Source organism: Xiphophorus hellerii, chromosome 10 (genome assembly GCF_003331165.1).
Source record: "Xiphophorus hellerii strain 12219 chromosome 10, Xiphophorus_hellerii-4.1, whole genome shotgun sequence".
In the NCBI taxonomy this organism is placed as follows: domain Eukaryota; kingdom Metazoa; phylum Chordata; class Actinopteri; order Cyprinodontiformes; family Poeciliidae; genus Xiphophorus; species Xiphophorus hellerii.
Window position 1 is genome coordinate 11136799 of NC_045681.1, and position 20870 is coordinate 11157668.

At 37.5% G+C, this 20870-nt stretch overlaps 1 protein-coding gene across 2 annotated transcripts; it reads left to right on the plus strand.

The window, feature by feature from the left end:
• The first annotated feature begins 4402 nt into the window (after window positions 1-4402).
• oat (ornithine aminotransferase) lies at window positions 4403-11724 on the plus strand. 2 transcript variants are annotated; one of them, XM_032574668.1, is made up of 10 exons: window positions 4403-4528; window positions 6615-6806; window positions 6903-7127; window positions 7218-7313; window positions 7429-7556; window positions 7694-7816; window positions 9735-9863; window positions 9946-10059; window positions 10202-10346; window positions 10559-11724. In XM_032574668.1, the coding sequence occupies exons 2-10, from the start codon at window positions 6620-6622 to the stop codon at window positions 10717-10719; spliced, it is 1308 nt and encodes a 435-aa protein (XP_032430559.1). In that variant the 5' UTR covers window positions 4403-4528; window positions 6615-6619; the 3' UTR covers window positions 10720-11724. The 2 variants fall into 2 exon arrangements, with proteins under 2 accessions (XP_032430559.1, XP_032430558.1); XM_032574667.1 differs by having other exon boundaries at window positions 4449-4582.
• The last annotated feature ends 9146 nt before the right edge of the window (window positions 11725-20870 follow it).

The following is a 20870-nucleotide window of genomic DNA, read 5'->3' on the forward strand; positions in this document are numbered from 1 at the left end:
TTGATCATCTTTTTGTTAAGTTTTTCTTGCTTCCGCTCTGGTTTTGTCTCATCTCTGCTCTGGTCTTCTTTAGTTTCCGGTCTTGTTTGTTGTCTTCTCTTGTTTTTTGCGTCCCTTCCTGTTTTGTTTTTTTTCTGGTCTTGGTTTTGGTGTTCATTTGCTTCTGGTCTTTCTTGCTTTTGCTTTGGTTTTGTTTTGTGTCTGGTCTTGCTTCTGTTTTGGTCCCTTTTTGCTACTGATTTTTTGTGTGTGAGTGCCTGGCTTTGGGTTGGCTCAAGTCTTATTCTTCTTTTTGTTTTGATTTTGTCTTGCTTCTGTTCTGGTCCATTTTTGTGTCTTATCTCGTTTTGCTTCCAGTCTCGTACTGCTTCATTTTTGGTCCTGTTTTGGTTTCGGTATTGCTTTGCTTCTGCTCTGGTCCTTTTTTGTCTCCGGTCTTGTTTTGTTTCAGTATTGTCTAGTCTTGGGTCAAATCTAGTCTTGGGTCAATTCAAGTCTTGGTTTTGGTCGTGCTTTGCTTTTGGTCTTGTCTGTCTTTTGTTTTGGTCCTTTTTTTGCTTCCGGTTTTATTTTTCTCCTCCGTGGGCTGCCACCTTATCGTGGTGGAGGGGTTTGAGTGTCCCAGAGATCCTAGGAGCTGTCAAAAGTTTCATGCTTCTGGGTCGGGTCCGCTGTGTCAAATGGCTCCTAGATGAGGGATGAGACCAAGAGCAGCCCGAAGACGACTAAGAAATATACAGATGTCAAGGTTTCCCCAGTGTCTTAAAAGCTTGGCGGCCACAGGGCTTTATATTCCCCCCTCTAGGCTAAGCTATTTGGAAAGTTGTCCTGTTAAAGTAAAATTCTCATGTCCACTGTCACAAAAATCCTCAATATGAGGCATTGCTTAAGGTTACTTTTAACCAATTTGCATCATTTGTGCAGTTTTAGAAAAACACAGTAGACTACATAAAGATAGGTGGCCTGATCTTTTTTCACAGCAACAAGAACGGATATTGGATTCATTCCACGCATGAAATGAATGGAAGACTACATAAAAATCTATTTTGCAGCATCAAATTACAGAAGCAAAACTGGTCAAAAACAACCATATGTACCTGGTCCATATGGTCTGAATTGAGACCCTCCTCTTGTAAAGTGTTTGTCTTTGAACTTTATGAGCCAATCGGGATGTGTCATTCAAACATCGTTACGCATCATGATGGGATCAGATAAATCAAGAAAAACTAGTTCTGTTCAGCCTGTCATGGAAACAACAAAAATATGAGAAATGGAAAACTAACCTTTATTTTAATTTGTCCTACAGGCTGATCGCACTCCGACCGAAGATGAAAAGAAATGAGGAAATATTAAATCGTTCCAGTATGTTTTACATTACATTAAACCCGTTGTAACTGTGATTATTCAGGTATTTTGTATTCCAGCAGCTTTTATGAAATGTAAAGTAAATGCATCCTGCTTTCTGGTTTTATGAAATAAACTGAAACATCTTTGTTTAAATCCAGATATGAAGGTTTTTTTTGTTGCTAACATGATGCCTTTAATTAGTCTTAAATTAAAAGCAGATGTTACACGCCTCAAAATTTTAAAAATAAAACATAGTTAGAGAGGCTTAAGTTCATTTTACTTGAAAAGAATAATAGTTCTGGTCGTTTTGACTCTGGGTGTTGTCTGTCTGTCAGGCTGTGAGTTGAGAGAACTGGAAACTTGAATGTTTTCGCCCTGCAGCTGCAGCTGCACATCTAGTTGGGAATATTTTAGCTCAAGTGATGTGTGGGTGTAACGCAGCTCTTCCCCTTATAGCCAGCCTTTTCAAGTATTGAACAGCCTCCTGTCATGTTTGAATGAAACATCTGAGAAAAATGTTTGTAGCCAGAATAAATTTAATATTTTGGGCATGTTTACACTGTGCTTTCATGTCAGGACAGATTTCTATGTGGCAGACATATTTTACTCAACTGTTATGATGTTTTGATAAACTCTTATATATGCATTTCTACTATACTTCCCAGGATGCAATGGGTAGTTCCTCTGCGTAGAGCACAAAAAAAAGGCTCAAGATACCAACCATTCAAAACAAGGAAGACATTTTGAAAGTTTAAGACAATAAAATTAAAATATGTCCAGCCAACTAGTTTTTGATTATCATGTTTTAGTTAATACTATTTTATCCCTTTCCCAAAGGTGCTTTTGGTATTTTCCTCTCAAATCAGCTTTGATTAACCAGTCAACTGACTCTTTCCTCCAGCTTCTTGTATCTGCTGGAAACTAAACTTGATACCACAGAATATAAAGGGAGTCCTGCTGTGCTAATGTAAGAAACGTTATCTTGCAGTGACTAGTTGAACCACCAGGTGGCACAGAAGAGCTGAAATCTCTGAAATGTGACTGAAAAAATTTCCGCTGTTGATCAGTTATTCAGCAATTGAGTAGACTTTTAACCAAATACTGTTTTACTCTTACTTGAGTCATTTCTTCAATGTTTACTTTTTACTGGAGTAAAATTCTTTGGTACTCATGAACTGTGAACTGAAATAGTAAAACCCTGACTCATAATGTCCACTTTTCCATAGATAGACAAACATTATTTAAAGAAAAAGGCTAACAGCCGCATAACGTTCAGATAAAAATAAGGGTAATACAATTTCTAAGTATGATTTTCAAATAAAATTCAGATTAAAGACTCATTTTCACGAGTCATTTACCTGAACGTCTACCTTGATAATAAACTGGTTTTAGTGAAATGTTCTTCAAATAGAAATGCATCGTTTTGAGAAGATTTTATTTTAATTTCCGGGGGAACAGACCACGCTGTGTCACTCCACAGCTGCTTGTCTCTCATTAATGTTAGCAGATGTTGGCAGGTATGATGTAGTCCTGATATTCTGTTTCAAACTGAGTTTATACACCTCTGGAAAAAAAATTAAGTTTCTCTGATTTTACTCTTTATATGTTTGAGTAAAATGAAAATTGTTTTATTCTATGAATTACTGACACGTCTCTTAATTTTGTTTGTGAATGTATTTAAATAAACAGATTTAGAAAACGGCACCAATGAATATCTTCTCATTTGTCTTAGACCTGCTGGGGGCTAAGCACCCCTAAAGGTTAGATCCTAGAATCGCCCCTGGTTAAAGCCACTATAACCCATAGTGTACACTACACACTATAGTGTATGCTTTCATGGAAAGTGAATACATATTTCTTCTTATAGTGTTTTATGGTAGTTGGCAGACCATCTATAAAGGTGGACAGAAAAAAATCTTCATCTTTTATTTCAATTATATTCTAAAAATATTTTCAATTGTGTAGTTAATTTTTTATTTATTAAGTGCTTCTTTGAGTTCTCTTTCTGGATCCTATGCAATGACTCCATGAAAACATGCTGTAAAGATTTGGTTTAGTTTGTTTAAAGAGGACTGATGATATCTACATGAACAGATGCTTTTTTTCCCATCAGACCTTATGTCTTTGAACTATTTTCCATCTGCAGTCCCTAAAACACAAAGCAACAGTGTACATAAAACTATGCAATTTATACCATTTAAAGATGGTGCTATAATGTGTCATAAAAAGTACCTTCAGTAAAAGGCACTTAAAATGTAAAGACCTATTACCTTGTACTCAACCCTTCCCATACACTGATGACAACTAATTAAATAGAGATTACTTTTGTTTCCTTTTAGCTTGTTAGTTTTTTGTTTGTTCCATTCATTTTTAATGTTGACACATCTAGATATCTATAAAATGTTACATACTTTCACTATTTTTTTTGTCTGCATAGTTCTAGCTCAGTTGGGAGTTTAGGAGTTTACTCCATATTGTAATTTATTTTAAGGAACATACGGATTGTCCTAATACTCTTTTCATGTAAAAAGCAATGATCACATAACCTAGCTGAATTTTGAACAAATTACTAAGGATTATTTTGGATTTACCCTAACTCTATGTTGCTTATTGAGCTATTATTATATTTTGTTTTTATACAATACAATGCTTTTTTTTTTTTTTTTTTTTTACATTAACTGTAGTTTTTTTTACTGCCTTTTTAAATTTTTTGCTCAGGTCCCTCTTGAAAATGAGATCTAGATCTCAACGGGGTTTACCTGATTAAATAAAGGAATATGAAAAATTAACGTTAGCCTATAGAATTTAATTTACACTTTTTTGGCTCTAATAGGACTCTATAGTATGTCACGTGGGATTTCATTCATGCACGTGTCTTTTCTAGTCATTTTCGAGATCGTTGCATAATACTTAACCATGTAAGTACCAGCTGTCGTTAGATAAATAATATTAAGTGGCATAAACAGGGTCTAACAATATATATTTAGGTATTATATTATGGAATAAAGGTTAATTCTGGTAGTTAGGTATGGAGTATACCGGTGAAATCATCGTCTAAAATTGCACAATGGAGGCGTGCGTCTCCACTGACGTAAGCACGCACAAAGAGCCACGGCGTTGGCACGTTGGGCAGTCAAATAATCCGCAACGGAACAGCACACGCATCATATTTTTCACCGGGGTGAGTGAGCATCAAAAAAAGAGGGTTTCTGAACTGCTGTTCTTTTTACACACGGTACATTTTCAATCTTTTTTCTTCTTAGTTTTATTCTGATAGACTTGAGTTTAAAATATTGATTGAGACCAGCAGGGGAAAAAAACAGATCAACTGATGATCACCACAACGCTCTGAACAACTGGTGTCATAGGTCGGGGGGAGACGCGGCTATCATTACGGTTGACATTCATTTTTGAACGCATTTTGTTATTTTTTGACATCAAATGCAGGCAGTTAAGTGTTCTGTGAGGCTGTTTCAGCTCTTCCATGTTACCGCTCTCGAAATTTACTAAGAGATACTCCGTGTTGCATAATATCAGGTTGGATGCTAAGGATTGAAGAGTTGCCTCTAGTAACCGGTTGAACATGATCATGTAGTTCTTTATTTAGCGTGGCACCGTGAGGTCAGTGGGTGCGGTGGAGGCAGCTCCTCGGGAACCTATCAGCTGTCAGGGACAGAGGGATGAGCCCAGGCTCAGGTCAACTCCCCGATAGAAGTTTGCTTTACTGATGTTTCAGCTCATTGATTTACAAACTCTGCTATCTTCATTTAAAGGTGGATTTCAACGCTTAAAAGAGGTAGCATAGGTAACATAACTCATGAAGTATTTGAGATCGTGTATGGCTGCCAACAGGTTGGTGGCGGGCATAGATACTGCGACTTTCCACAACTTTCAGAATGTCAACTACTTTTCTCCCCTTTCTTTCAGGAATTAAACTCTGCAATACCCATAAGATAAAGATTTATTTATTATTTCAGGTGTTTAATTATTTTACTTCATATGTAAGGCTAACAACTAATGTAAACCCAAAATTTGGTACATAATAAACATAATATGTTTTTTTTGTTTTTTTGCTAATACAGTGCTGATTGTTCAAAAAAGATTTGGGAATCTCTTTTAGCGGATTCCCAAATCTCCTAAAAGTCACTATCAAATCAAGTAGTTTTTTTTTTTTCTTTCAAACCAGAGTTGAAAACTTTTCATTTCTGTGTAAATGGAAAAATCTGGAACTGCAGTGTTGCTGCTTTTGTTAACCAGTAGCCAGTCCCTTCCTTTGTATTGGACATGAAAGAGAAGCTTGGTTCAGCAGACCTGCAAATCCTTGGTGATCTATGGAAACTCATGTAATAGACTTTTTTTAACCACTTCTGTTTGGTTAATTGTCTCCAAGTCATTGGGTTGTCTATATATAGAAATCTCTACAAATTAATTAATTAATTTCAAAGTAACAATCACCCCGACTGTAAAATGAAATATGTCCAGGATAATCTTCCAGCCAATGAGTTTTTGATTATCGTGTTTTAGTTAATACTATTTTATCCCTTTCCCAAAGGTGCTTTTGGTATTTTCCTCTCAAATCAGCTTTGATTAACCAGTCAACTGACTCTTTCCTCCAGCTTCTTGTATCTGCTGGAAACTAAACTTGATACCACAGAGTTTGCAGGGCTGAACAAATTATTTAGGGCATATGTTTAATTAAGCGTAACGCAGAGACAAGATATCAATTTATGCTGCTGAGAGGCATTGTTAGCATGGGAAGCATGCAGAGCCCTTCTTTCCATTCTAATCCTGTGAGAAGTTTCGAAGCAGTTGTGGCTAAAGAAAAAACAAACAGGATAAGTTGCATCAGCAGATGAGTTAAAGTTGCATCAAGTCTGTGCTAGTCTTTAGACAAGCTACAGTGTATGTGGAAAGTATTCACAATTGTCAATTTTGTTAGTATGGCATTGGATGTAAATTAATAAGTACACGTGTACAGTGTTATGTTTGGAAATGGAATAAGAGCAAGGTTTGTCAGATCTTCCCTCAAAATAAATTCACACAGTTTCTTGTCTCACTAATAATGAACTTGCAGTTGCCTTTGGTAAGAGATGCTACAGCAGTTGCAAACAGACTGCTTTCTGTGACATTTGCTTTTTGCACAATTTAAATGTTATATTTTACATTTTGCTACAAAAACCTAAAATGTGTTTCCACTGAATAAGTAACTTCACAATCACTTTAAATATCAAAGCTCTTTTTTTTTTCTGTGCCCAACCACACAACAGCAAGCATGAAGGGAATGATTTTAAAACTCGGGAGCCTGAGCCGTGCTGGCCTGGTTCTCCGCAGGAGCATCTATACACATCCACGTCCCGCCACCGTGACCAAGCTCACCTCGGAGGAAATCTATGCCCGCGAGGAGAAGCATGGGGCACACAACTACCATCCGCTCCCTGTGGCCCTAGAGCGAGGCCAGGGTGAGTTCAGGACCAAAAATTGCAAATCTTCTATGAATAATGCTGATCCACATCAAAGAAGGAATGATTTTACTCTATTTTTTTTATGGACTAAAGGCATCTATGTGTGGGATGTGGAAGGCAACCGGTATTATGACTTCCTCAGTGCATACAGTGCAGTAAATCAGGGTCACTGCCACCCTAAGATCGTCTCTGCGCTCACCAAGCAGGCGTCTACGCTCGCCTTGACTTCCAGAGCATTCTACAATGACGTGCTTGGAGCCTATGGAGAGTACATCACCAACATGTTTGGATATGACAAAGTTTTACCCATGAATACAGGTAAGTCATGAAGTCCACCTTGGGATGGGTCTTTCAAATCTCTTTGACATAAAATCTAAATGAGTTCCTTTTTATTTTGTGTGAAATTAGGGGTTGAAGGTGGTGAGACGGCCTGTAAGCTTGCCAGGAAGTGGGCCTACAACATAAAGGGGGTTCCAAACAATAAGGCCAAGATCATTTTTGCAGGCAAGTCGCCATCCTATGTTGAAATATTTTCAGAGTGCCACAGTAAGCAAGTTTATTTTGTCTAGAGTTTGGTGAGATTATTGTTGAAGCTGTATTTCGCTCTTTCTTTCTTAAGAGGGAAACTTCTGGGGTCGCACCTTGGCTGCCATCTCCAGCTCCACTGACCCCAGTAGCTACGAGGGTTTTGGGCCATACATGCCCGGGTTTGAGCTTGTCCCGTTCAATGACATTCCTGCACTAGAGGTACAGGTTCCCATCAGCTTAGTTTAGGGTTAACTTGTTTTGCAGAATGTTGAGAAACATTGACTGTGAGTTGAGACTTTCCACGGATTAATGTGTATAAAAATCTTAATTTGCTTTTTACCCCTCCCTTTCTCTAGAAAGCTTTTCAGGACCAAAATGTTGCCGCTTTCATGGTGGAACCTATCCAAGGAGAAGCAGGCGTGGTTGTGCCTGACCAAGGCTACCTGACCAAAGTCAGAGAACTTTGCACAAAATACAATGTAAGTCCATATGAAGGCACTAGAACCAAAGAGTATAATGACTAGGTTGATGTTAGTATCAACCCTTCATCTTTACGTCAAAGAACTGAAAATGTTCATGCTTTTATATAGTATAGTGTCTACCACAGCTGTCTGCTGTTACAAATGGCATAGTGCACTACAACTAGCAAGATTTAAACAGAATCTACATCTACAGTATTATCTTTATGTTATTTCCCAGGTCTGGATAAGTATGGAAAATGAGAAGCGAGCATGGAGAAACATCTGCATTTCCTAATGTTATTAACGGCCCCATTTTTAAAAATTTGTATCCATCCATTCAAAATCAGTCCATTTGTTCATCCATCCATTTGTCCGTATGTGTAGTGTACACACACCTACACAACCACCTACTTTTTGATTTTTGACCTTGGCATATTTTGTCCAAAACATTTTTGGATGGTTTGGCAGACCTTCATTTAAAATAAACTGCATTTCTTAATATTCTCTGTTTAATTTTAAGCTGCCAACAAATTTAAATCGTCCTTCTAGGCGTAGACAAATCGAAGGTTTTATTAAGCTTTAAAATAACGCAGAATTAACCATGCATTTTAATATGTATAGTTTGTTTATGGGTGTATTGATATATTGAATGTAATGTGTCAAAAATTAGCTGTAAACCTTGCATGTGTGTTTACTCCAGGTCCGCTTCTGATTGGTTAAATTTTAGTTGGATGAAATAGGTGTGGGTGATCTTGCTAGGAAATGAAATCACAATGTATTTTTTTTAAATATCTCGATAATGGGGCAGAGGGAATATTTATTTTTTATTTTTTACTTTTATGCAGTCACTACATTAAAAAATAATCACATATAGAAATATACAAAATCACACATTGTGTTTAGTGCGTCACATAAAATACAAAATAGATGCACAAAAATGTAAACTTATCTGGCTAACAAAAAACAGTTTGAAATTTGCTACCAAATGGAAATAAAAACACTTAAATACACAAACTAAACAAATGGTTCTGGCTCAACAGAACATTAGGTTTACAACATGTTCTTTTAAAAATGCAAACATTATATGGAAAACTATGAATCTTGTTTTAATATAAAATGAAATCTTCCTTTTAAAAATGCTCAACACCAAAATATATCGCATAAAAAACCCTGAAATTTTGTGGAAACTGAGAGTGAAGAATGAAAGGCACTAAATGACATATCAAAGTTTGATAAGATTCTTAGATAAAAGGCATCGCGGGCATAACTTAGCAAATACTTCTAAGAAGAGAATGTTTCAGTGATCACAGCATGTTCTTTCCCTAGAAAGCTAACATTGTGTGTGGGAAGTGCTGCAGATGGATATTTTGTAGCTGAGTCAGCAAACACAGAGATTAACTTTTTTAGCAAAGTGACAACATGTAATAGTACTTCCTGTGATCATAGTGATCACTGCATGTTCTTTCCCTAGAAAGCTAACATTGTGTGTGGGAAGTGCTGCAGATGAATATGTTGTAGCTGAGTCAGCAAACACAGAGATTAATTTTCTTAGCAAAGTAACAACATGTAATAATACTTCCTGGCCCCAGGAGAGGACTAATTTACTGGGAGATGTATTCGAACTTCTAAGACCCAAATTGCAATAAATCTGAATTGGAGCTGTTTCGAGGATGTTGCCAACAAGTATTTGCTCAAAGAACGTGATTAGCTGTGTCTCAGTCTCAAGCCCTGGAATGACTTTTATCCTTTTGTCCATTTCCAAACTGTTGCCAACAACTACTTGATCACAGGGAATTCTTGGCTGTGGTTTAGCGTGAAATGCCCTGAGGTGATCTTACTGCTGCATTAAAAACTGAGCAGAACCGTGTTGACTGTGACAACATCATTGAGTGTAGATGTTTCTGCAGTCACTAAAAACCCTTTGTGGGTTTTGCAGGTGCTGTGGATCGCTGATGAGGTCCAGACGGGCCTGGCACGGACTGGCCGGCGCCTGGCCGTCGACCACGAAGGTGTTCGCCCGGATTTGGTGATACTGGGCAAAGCTCTCTCTGGAGGAGTTTATCCAGTGAGTGTTATCTGTAATTTCATCAGATAACACTTGATTATACCCATGTTAGCTTTAACTTGGCTGTTTTTGATTCCCTTAGGTGTCTGCAGTACTTTGTGATAATGATATAATGTTGACCATTAAGCCTGGGGAGCACGGATCCACATTCGGAGGGAACCCTGTGGCTTGTCGTGTTGCTATTGCAGCTTTGGAGGTGAACATTTCAAAGCAGTTTAACTTTAACGTCGTTTTTGTCCATACATTTGCCTTTTTAAGTATTTCTCTATATCAAAAGTGTTTTATCTAAGCATCTGTATTAAACCAAAATGGTGTTGTTTTGTTTTTTATATCCCCAGGTGATGGAGGAAGAGAAGCTTGCAGAGAATGCTCAAAGGATGGGAGAACTTTTGCGGTCTGAGTTGAGGAAACTGCCCAAAGACATTGTGACAACAGTCAGAGGGAAAGGCCTCCTTAATGCAGTTGTTATCAAGGAGACCAAAGGTGAGGTAGAAAACTATTTCTGAGAGAACAGAGACCACGCTTTGCATGAGTCAAAATGTTGGCAAATACTGTTTGCTAAAAAACTTAACTAATGGAGAACAGTCCGTTTAGCCCTGTCACAAAAAGAGTTTTAAATGGACTATTGCAACACCTAACATTCTATATATTCAACCTTACAAGTCAGTGAGTTACTTTGTTTTCCGCACTTACAGACTACGATGCCTGGAAGGTTTGCTTGCGCCTTCGGGACAACGGACTCTTGGCCAAGCCCACCCATGGGGACATCATCCGACTGGCCCCGCCTCTGGTCATCAGGGAGCATGAACTCCAGGAATGCATCGATATCATTCAGAGGACCATCATGTCCTTCTAAAAAAAAAAAGAAAAGAAAACATAGTCCAAATCTTCTGAGGCCAAAGAAGGCCACACTTAATGTTTTAGTTGCTATTATTTAGATTTTATTTTTAGACCATTTTCATGCTCTTTGAAAGAATCTTAGGAATAGGAGTAGGAATTGTATGAAGATACCTTTGTAAGAGTAACTGCTGTAGAAGAGAGAGAATACAGTTTGGTTTTCTAAGGAGAAGTTGCAGGAAGATCTTAAACTTTTGATGTGTTTAGTTTACAGTGTGTGATTTTAACTATAAATTGTGGGGGTTTTCAGAAACCTTCAGTTTAAAAATATAGAAACAGTGTTACTACTGAAGCCTATGGTCTGGTCAAGAAGGGAAAAAGACCTCCTGTAGGACAGTGAAGCAAATGCACCTTTTTTTTTAATGTAAATCATCTTAAGGTCCCATTGCACAGGTTGAGTAAGGTCAAACCGTCAGTCTTCCACCATCCTTTACATTTAGTCTGATATGTTAACGTTAAACTGTGTTTGCGTCTACAGCTCCAACTCTAGTAGAACTTACTCTGTAATAGGTTATCATTTAAGTGTTTACACTGCTGGATTTCTTTCAGCTTGACTGATTTCTGCTGACACGTTCTGAAAACGATCTTGTTACATAAGAGGTCAAAAGTCTAGATATCTTGCAATTTAGGGTTTTCCTTTTTTTATATTTATGTAATTGTGCATTTGCACTGTAATTGCCACTTAAACCAAAATTACAATAATTCAAAATCCAATTGACCAAATTTCATACGTTCTCCCTATAACAGTTAATTTTGCCACAAAAGAAAATATGTGAGAAATGTCACTCGCTGCTTTAGGATGAATTAAAGAATGTTTGGATGGATGGCGACGTGGCGCTGGAGGAGGCTGGCTTAGTTTTAAATATTTGCTGTTTGTGCAGTATGTATGTGAAGATGGCCTTTTTGAAGACACCTGACATTAATATAAAATCCATTGTTCCCCAAATAAATTATTTCAACATAGTCTCTTGCTACTCTTTCTGAGCGATAAGCCAAAGTTGTTCAGTTGAAGTAAAATTTTATTAAACTCACCCAAAGGGATTTTTAAAAATAATTTTATTTTTTTATTTACTTGTTTGCTTTTTGTACAGAAGTCTTTTAAGCAACCTTATTATTTTTGCTTCAAATGTATGTAATTAGAGAAGGTTAAACAAAACAAATGACTTATTGATACACCAGTTCCTATCAAATGTGATCTCAAAGCAAATTTAAATGCATATGATCAAAGCAACCCAATCATGTAGACATGAAATGACATATATTCCTGTTTTAACAGTGCATTAAATTAAGTCTATTATATAAGTTTAGTTAAATAAGGGAAACTATAGGGGTCTTCAGTGTGGGAATAGAATAAGGAATACTCTAGGTGCACCTCAATAATTGAAAAATACCACTAAAATAAGTAAATCAGTTTAAAAGTGAATCTGCTTTATGATATAGATTTCCGACTACTACCTATATGAATGGTTTATGTTAATTTCTCATAGAAAAAATGCAAAATTGTCAAGCAGACAGTCATTGATGAGAACCTGTACATTTAGGGTAAGTCTCAAAAGGTAATTGGTAAGGATGGTGGCTGTTTGCAGAGTTGCTTTTGTTTAAAAATGTTAATGGAAAGTTGAGTTAAAGAGAAAAAATAAACAAATCACAATGTTGATTAAAGCCCTTTAAAAGTTTGAGGAGATTCACAAGGAGTGGGCAGCAGCTGGAGCTAGTGCTCCAAGAGCCGATACACACAGACTTAACCAGGATATGGGCAACCACTGATCTGTTGGCTACTCAGGGTAAAGGGCAAAAAAAAACTGTGGCTCAGGTCCAAGAATTAAAAAAGAAAAATCAAGTTTGATTTGGGAGCCATGTGGTCTGCTGCTGTTGGTAAAATGTGTTTTATTAAATTCAAAGTCGGTGACATGGTTTACTAGAATGCTTTAGAGAACTTAATGTTTCCCTCTGCTGACAAGTGTTATGAATCTGCTATTATTTTCCCTGGCGGACTTGGCCTCTTCCCAAACTGTCAAAAAGTAACACCACCAGCTTTTGTGATCATAGTGTTGATGTGTTTGATAGGGCAGCAACCTGTCCTAATCCATGGATCATTGTCCAGAGGAGAAGGAGAGGAACCTGACCCAACACTCCAGACGAACAACAAGCTGAGCTTCCTGATCACCTCGGCAGAGCCACAAACTGGTCTTCTGTGTGATCATTATTAACCCACTGACATGCTGAAAACATTTAAATATGCGATTTAATTTAACTGTTTTGAATTGTGAATCGATCTTATGCTATCATTTGCCACTAGGTGGTGATGTGCTCTTACCAAAGTAAATCCGTGAGAGGACTAAAAGGGGCAGCCAAAACGCCTAAAACGTTGGGAAAGGAACAGACTTGAGCTGGATTTTAGGAGAACCAAAATTCTAGAGAGCTATCAAGTCAATATGTAGATGATTTTCCTCTCAGTACAACCAGTTAAAATGTACCCAAAAATGACTACACCTTGGGAAAGAATTTACACCACTCAATTTTTCTTTTTACAGTGATTTTACATTCGGATTTTACAAAAATAAAGCAGTATATCATTGTGAAACAAAACAAAGGGTACATATTTACATTTTTAAATATAAAATACTTCGTAGAATCACATTTTGACTGAGATTTCTCCTCATTCCTCTTTGTCAACTAGCTCAAGCTCTCAGATTGGATGAATTACAGGCCTCGTTTTAGTTCCTCAAAAAAGTTTCACATCCCATAATTTCAGGATAGAAAGAAGTCTATGCTTCTTTCTGAAATGTATTATAAAACAAAAATAATGTCTGTAATAATAGATCGATAAAGTTCACTCAAGCTTGTTTAATGTTTTGCCCACTTAATGTCTACTCCTCTTTAAATGCTTTGTATCGATTTCGTCTTTGGGAACTTTCACTCAGCCAAGAAATGCTTAAATTATTTGCTGTAGGAATACATTTGTTGATTATGTTCTCAATCATAACATTAAAAAAAAGCTGACATTTTCCTCTGGTTGGACTCTGGTCAGCCTGTAAGTATGTGGTCTGAAACCACAACAATTTAGAAAATGGCATGTGTTTCTGAAGATTTAAGGCTTTTGTTACCTCGTTGTTTCTTTTTAAACCCCCAAATGTTTGGTAAAAGATAATTTAAAATGTATATGTATTTACAAGTTTACCATCAAACCATCTATTTAGTTCTGGACAAAAAAGAACAAAGAACTGCTGTCTACTAAATACAGAGCACTGCAAAAGTGTCTATACCCCTCAAAGACTGCATTGGGATTAGATTTACCAGAGATCTACACAGTTTGGTGCATAATTGACCCTTAGCTCTCCCCTTCCCCAATAGATCATTTTAGCAGTGTGTACAGCTGCAAGTATTTTTCTACGTAAGTAAGTAAGTATGTAAAAGTTTATATAGCACATTTCCATTGACAAATTCCATAATGCTTCACAAGTAAATTGACCCCAAAAAATACACAGTCAAAACAAAAGATAATAAAATCACTAAAGCATATTGTAAAACCTCAAATCTAACTAAAAGCTGGGAGGAATAAAAATGTCCTTAAATGCACATGTCAAAATAAAAGTCTTAGATAAAACAGAAAATGTTGCTAGATTTGTTGCTTGTTGCTTTTTTAAGTAAATATTGTTGGAGAGGTCTGAAAAGTCTCCAAGTATGGTGACAAAATGGGTTAATTAGCAATTTTCATCCAGACGAGTCCTGCATAATCCCACACTTGCCCATGCCGCTCAGTGTCTCTTGACTCCACTCACTTTGTTGGAAATTTTTCTAAATTTGCCGGAGGGTCCGACTTCCACAGGAGGCTTAGTTGCACTTTCAGTTTGTACAATTTTCTTGAAAGTGTAACTAACTCCCCTTAGCATAAGCCCAGCCTGACACATTTTGAACAATTCCAAGAAAGTAGGCGGAGCCAAGAGACATATTGCTCAGATACAGAAATCACAACATAAAATAATGCCATACTAAAAGAATTCCACAAAAATGTCAAGAATCACACAGGAATGTAAGAGTTAGATAGAACTATCTAGAGTTAGATAGAACTATCTAGAGTTAGATAGAACTCTAGATAACCTATTTGGACAGCTTATTAGAAAAAAAAAAGTTGATTTTGGGGTGAGTTTTACTTTACATCAAGGCTAAAAACCCATTTGTTTAGAGTTGCCTTTGAATAGTAATCACTGGAACACAAATTTTATTACAATATTTTTATTATGTAAAATACTTTGAATTGTCTTGCTGCTACAAATAAACTTGCCTTGCTTGAAGATGAATCTCTGCTCCACTGTCAAGATGACAGGTCAACTGTGGTTTATCTTACCTTTGCTCTGTAGTGGTGACCCTTGAAAATCTTTTCAAAGCTAAAACTAAGCTTCTGCTAACACTGACATATATCTAAAAGTCAGTTGGAAAAAAGGGCACATAAAGTCTGATTTTCCATTTAAAGAACTTCTTAGATCACCTCATAGTAATCTTTAGGAAATGCACTGTAAACAGAAACTTGAAATCACTCCCAAATGTAGCAGAAAATTCCCCCTAAACACATTAACATCTTTAGATGTAAGCCGATAAAATATAAAACAGTTCTAAGATGTACGGCTACTTGTGCAAATAGCTGTATTTTTTTTAAGTGAGCTGAGAGACGAACGGGTTTGTCCCGAGTTTGCTTGAGAAATATGAGTGGAATCCAGGTTGGCAGGAGAAATGAGCGTTATTACTAGGTGACACTGAGAAATGAACAGACTTTGATCCTACACTCTGCTCAGACCCGCATCCTGTCTTGCCACGGCAGGAAGACACATTATATTCCACAAATGAGCTCCAGATTTGGCAGGGGGTTGACAGGCCTGCTGGCCCTGTGAGGCTCTGGGAAAACTTGAAGTACGGCTCAAGGCTCGGACTGTCCTGGCCAAACCTGAGGATTCTCCCGCAGCTTCTTACTGCTTATCCCTCCCATGCACTCAGTGCCAGCAGACAGTCTCCTTCTGAGTGTGAGGTACGAGGCTGGGTTCAAAGCTGGCTGTCTGTTCCATCACAATTTCTCACACCGAGTGGGTCAAGAGAGGCTCATCCAGACTAAATGGCTTCTTTTGTTCCCCTCTTTCAGCATTTTATCTTTCCTTTTTTTTGTTCCCAGTCTTTCTAGTTGACTAGCCTTTTAATTTGTTATCCCTCCATGTGACACCACTTTCCATCTCTCGCTTTCTGCCACTTTCCCTCCAACTCAGTACGCCCATTTGCATTCCCGCCTTACATAATGCAGAAATCAGATTGTGGTACTTATCTGGGATGTAATCAAAGTGAAGTTGGATTCAAACCACGATAAATTTAAAATGCCCCGTATCCATTAAAGGTCCTGAGAAGCAAGGTGCCAGCCTGAGAATGATGACTGATGCTGTGCAGAACAGGAAAAGCTATTTCTCTTTTATTTTTCTTCCTGTAGCTCCACAGATAAATCACTTAAAATGTTGGACTTGCCTGCCAGTACTCAAATTAATGGGGCTTTTGCATTAAGTTTATGACATCTGAATGCATTGATGAGATACATGTACATCCTAAAGTGCAAACGATATATGGTCTGTAAGGGAGGAAATGCACCGGCTAATTTTCTCCCACAGCTGCAGACCTTCCCTGTCTGAGGGGATGCATAAATGTACATACATTTATCAGGCAAGGTCTTCCGAAGGACATGCCTCTCCCTGCACCCCAAGCATGGGGACACTTGACTCTCCATATAAGTGCTTTCAGAAAATTATCCTATTTGTCACGGCCCATTTGATTTATATCTGCCTGAAAAAACTACAGAAGGTGTCACAGCAGCAGAGGTTCAGAGATTTTTACCCCCTACATTACATGATGCATCTGATAAACAACAGATCGAGTACTGGTATGTGGACCCCTGCCTTGGCCAAATATTTATATCTGAAGAAATAAAAATGTGAGGCATGCAAGAGTTTATAGAATCATGTTTTCTTTTGTTATTAAAGCTGCCAGTCTTTTTCTAATATTTGTCTACTAGCTTCACACATGTAGAAACTGATATTTTTGTTCTACATAATACAAAAGACATTTTTTGGCTACAAATGGTAAGTTAGAAAGGAAGAAGTCACAATTAAAAGTCCGATTACAGTTTGCAAACTCACTCAGGGACAAGTAGATGCATTTTTAGAAATATGTGCTGTGGTCTAAAAAAATAAATCAGCCAAGATGACCACTGTTATTTTTTTTTTAAGACAAAGGGAGAGCTTGCAATCATAAGCATCATGTTGTTTGGGTGTTTTACAGCTGGGGGGAGTAGTGCTTTCTTCACAAAACAGACAGCAACATTATGTGAAGATATTAAATATCACCCAGGAAGCTTGGGCAAGACTGGATCATAGGTATACAAATTACAAAGTACAAAGATTAAGAACAATAAAGTCAAAGTTTTGCAGTGTCCATCACAAAGAACTGATTTCAGTCTCAGAAAATTTGCAGGCAAATTTGAAAAGGTGCGTCAGAGTAAGGTTACCTACAGACCTGACTCAGTCCTACCAGTTCTGTCACAAGGAATGAGCCAATATCCCAGCAAACTATTGTAAGAAGGTTGTGGAAGGAGAGTCATACACTAAAACAAATATACAAAATACTAAAGAAATCTAGCCTTCTGAAAATGAAGAAAATGATAAATTATGAAGATGGCATTAAGGAAAGAGTAATAATTTTGGTAATCCTAACTGACATAAAATAAGAAAGGTTGAGGCAGCAAGGACAAATATGTTTCTTGTTACCCAAATATCTATGTTCAAATGGATTTATAAATATAAATATTGCTCTGGACTCTATCAGAATTTAAATGTTGCAACCCAGTTTGGTTTATAGTTGTGTCCTTGATTTTAACCTCCTACTGGAAATATAATGTTAATCTGTTTTCAAGTCTTTATCTTGAGATGATGTCACAGATATTTTCCTCCTTGGCTTAAGTTTACTGTTACTTTAGGTTACTGATCACAGTGATTTTTTAAAAATCTTTCACTGATTTCCTGTAGTTAGAAGCTTAATCCTCCCTCATAGGAGGAACAGAACGTCAACATGTAGCAAGCGCAACATGGAAACCACATAAAAAACAAGCATTTCCTCCTCTTCTGGCTTGAAAATGTGTGTTTTTGAACATTTGCAGAAACACAAGCTGCAGACAATTACTTCCTGACTATTTTGCCCCCCTTCAGGTCAACTGAAGTCGCAGTCCAATGACTCAGGGCTCAGAAAAATATTTTTTGAGGACTTTACAGTGACAGTCTGACCACAACAACTGCAGACAAAGCTCCACTGTGTTAATTTAAATGAGGGAAGAAAGGGCGGCAGCAGGAAGCAGGCGGACATTGGGGTTGCCCACAGTAATCCAAGTTTAAGGCCAAAAACACTTGAAAAGGTCAGTCGGACACAGTTTACATAAAATGACACATACAAAGGACTTGTTTATTCAGTAAATGAATGTGATGTCGAGGCCTGCAAAGCAAAAGAAAAAGAAGGCGTTGGTGTGCTGGAAAGCGCAAACATGAGGGCTGTACAGAAAGAAAAGACTGGCAGCCTACAGTATCACACTGAGGCTGGCAGTGATGAGGACTCCACAAGCCTGGGTTGGGCAAGCTGCCACAGAGGCTCTCAGCATCATAAAAGAATACATCAAGATTTCAAGCATGGCCGTGGCACTCCGGGCTCTCCAAACACGAAACGACACATTTTAACCTCGTTCGCGACGGAAGTCACTAAAGTGCATTAAATCCACGTGATAATTTGCAAGATAAATGCTATTAAAGTTAAATACTGAATAAAAAAAAAAAGAACAAAAAAAGTCAGATCCCATCCCCTCGGAGGGAAAGAGCTCTCCACTTATCATCAGCCAGAGGTAAAATTAATCAGTAATGTTTTTCCTGTTCATTGTCTGAGCTAATTAATCGCTAATGAGGTACGTCAAATTTCATTTTAGAAACTCATTCACAGACAGTTTGTCCAGGGGATTGAATCACAGTGTTTTGGCCAGTCGATAAACTGGGAATGGTTGTTCAGTTATTTCTGCTCTGGAGGCGTTTTAGAGAGACGGGATTTAAAAATTAACGTCTAAAAAAATTAACTCTTTAATAATGAACCTAAATTATTAGATTTTTTTTAAGAGCTTAAAATATTTAAAATTTCCTCACCTGTTTCCTTAAATGTAAATGCACTAGTTGCATAATCCAAATGTACTCATAACCCTTGGATATTTTTTCTTTTTTTTTCCATATTGCTGTTGTTGCACCTGAGTTTTGCTATTCTGTGAGACAATAAAGGTTATTTCTATTCTATTTTTATTCTATTTTATCATGTTGCCACCACAAATGTCAATAATGTGACATGAATGGAAAGTTAGTTCAATCCTTGAAAGCTACTTTCCTGCAACTTTCAGTTGCATCCCTTCTTTTATACCTGAATCAAATGGCTGAATTTCCCAATCAGCAGTCATTCAACTCTGCAGACCCCTTGTAACGAACCCTTTGTTTGGCTCAGGTGTGTTGAATAAGGAAGGTAATTTAAAGTTGCTGGAAAGTAGCTCTTAAGGACTGTAGAGCACCTTTGTCCTAGAAGTTTGTCACTCTCAGCTTTGGAAATATAGAGGGACACTTTCTCCCCATTCTTTCTCAGAGAACAGAACAAAGTTAGTCAGATTAGATAATGAGTGTCTGTAAACATACAATGGCTGTAGCTCTTCTTTTTTTAAAGTTTTTTTTGATTACAGTGTTTCTTGTTGTTTTTCTTGCTCTCAAATAGTGCGCAAACATTGGCGAGTAGGAGGAGAGGTGAAGAGAACAGGTGCAACTGATGTATGAGCCTTATCCTATTGTCTTCTTTTTCTCTTTTCCACTCACTCTTTATGCCTTTTTTGAGGCCATGTCCCACGCCAAACCCGAAACTGAGGGATTGTCAAACAGACCACTGGGAAGCATCACAACGAAGATTAATCTTTTTCTTAAGCAAATATTGTGTCCAGAATTTTTCTTTTTTTCTTTCTGCTGCTGATACGAAGTGAAAATATTACTGAAAGCACTCATAAAATCTGCTTCATAATCATCCTTAATGTTAGGTGTAATTAAATGTTTTAGCCATGGCCTGTACATAGGGGCTTGGAGACCAGATTGATGATTGTCTGTCTCATCTGGGCCTTTTGCACAAGCACTGCCACAGAGTAATGCTGTAATTAAAAGTAAAATGTTGTTTTTTTTTCCAAAATCAGTTTCTTTTGACACAAGGAAAGGTACAGTAGAAGGGAACCCACACACACAGACCCACACACTGGAAAATGATTACAAGTACAGCTCAATGAGAACACAGTCTCCCCCTAGGTCTGCAACGACAAGAACATCAAATTCCTTAAACATCCAAGTGAACATCTAAAGACTGCTCCCACAGTAGACGCTGCTAGTCATTGTTCAACTGGAGCACATTCACATACATTCTCATTCTGTTCGCCTTTTCTATATGCAAATCAAATCCCCCAGAAAGAGAAGTTCATAAATACAATCTCAGTAAGTGGTAAAATTCCGTCTTCACAGCTTCTCCACGCTCTTAAACTTTAATTTCTAGCTCACGCAAAGCTCCAAATCTGCAACAGCACTCTCCGGCTTTGATCCTTGGTGTCCTCCACAGTCGTGCTGAGACTGCGTGTTCTCGGCCTTCTGACATTAGTAACACTTCTCCAAAGGGGAATTTTAATGCCAGCAAACCACTTTGTGCAACTCTGGAGGTATCCCAATTTTTGACCCTGAAACGTTTGAGACTTGATGAGGTCATTGGGTGAAACAATGTCAATATCACGCATGTATGAAATATGTTTTGATGTCCATAAATTTGTAAAATTCCTCCATGTAAAATATTCTCAAGGATGAAATTTATTGCAAGCATAAGCACTTAACATTATTCATGAGCAAGCATATTCTAAGCACACCCTTAAGTCATCACATTGTGTATTTTCACTAGCAAACTTCTTGAAATTCTTTCTTTAAGTGATACAAACCCTTTACCACTACTATCCTTTCTAACTTAATGTGTTTCTCACAAGAACTGGAT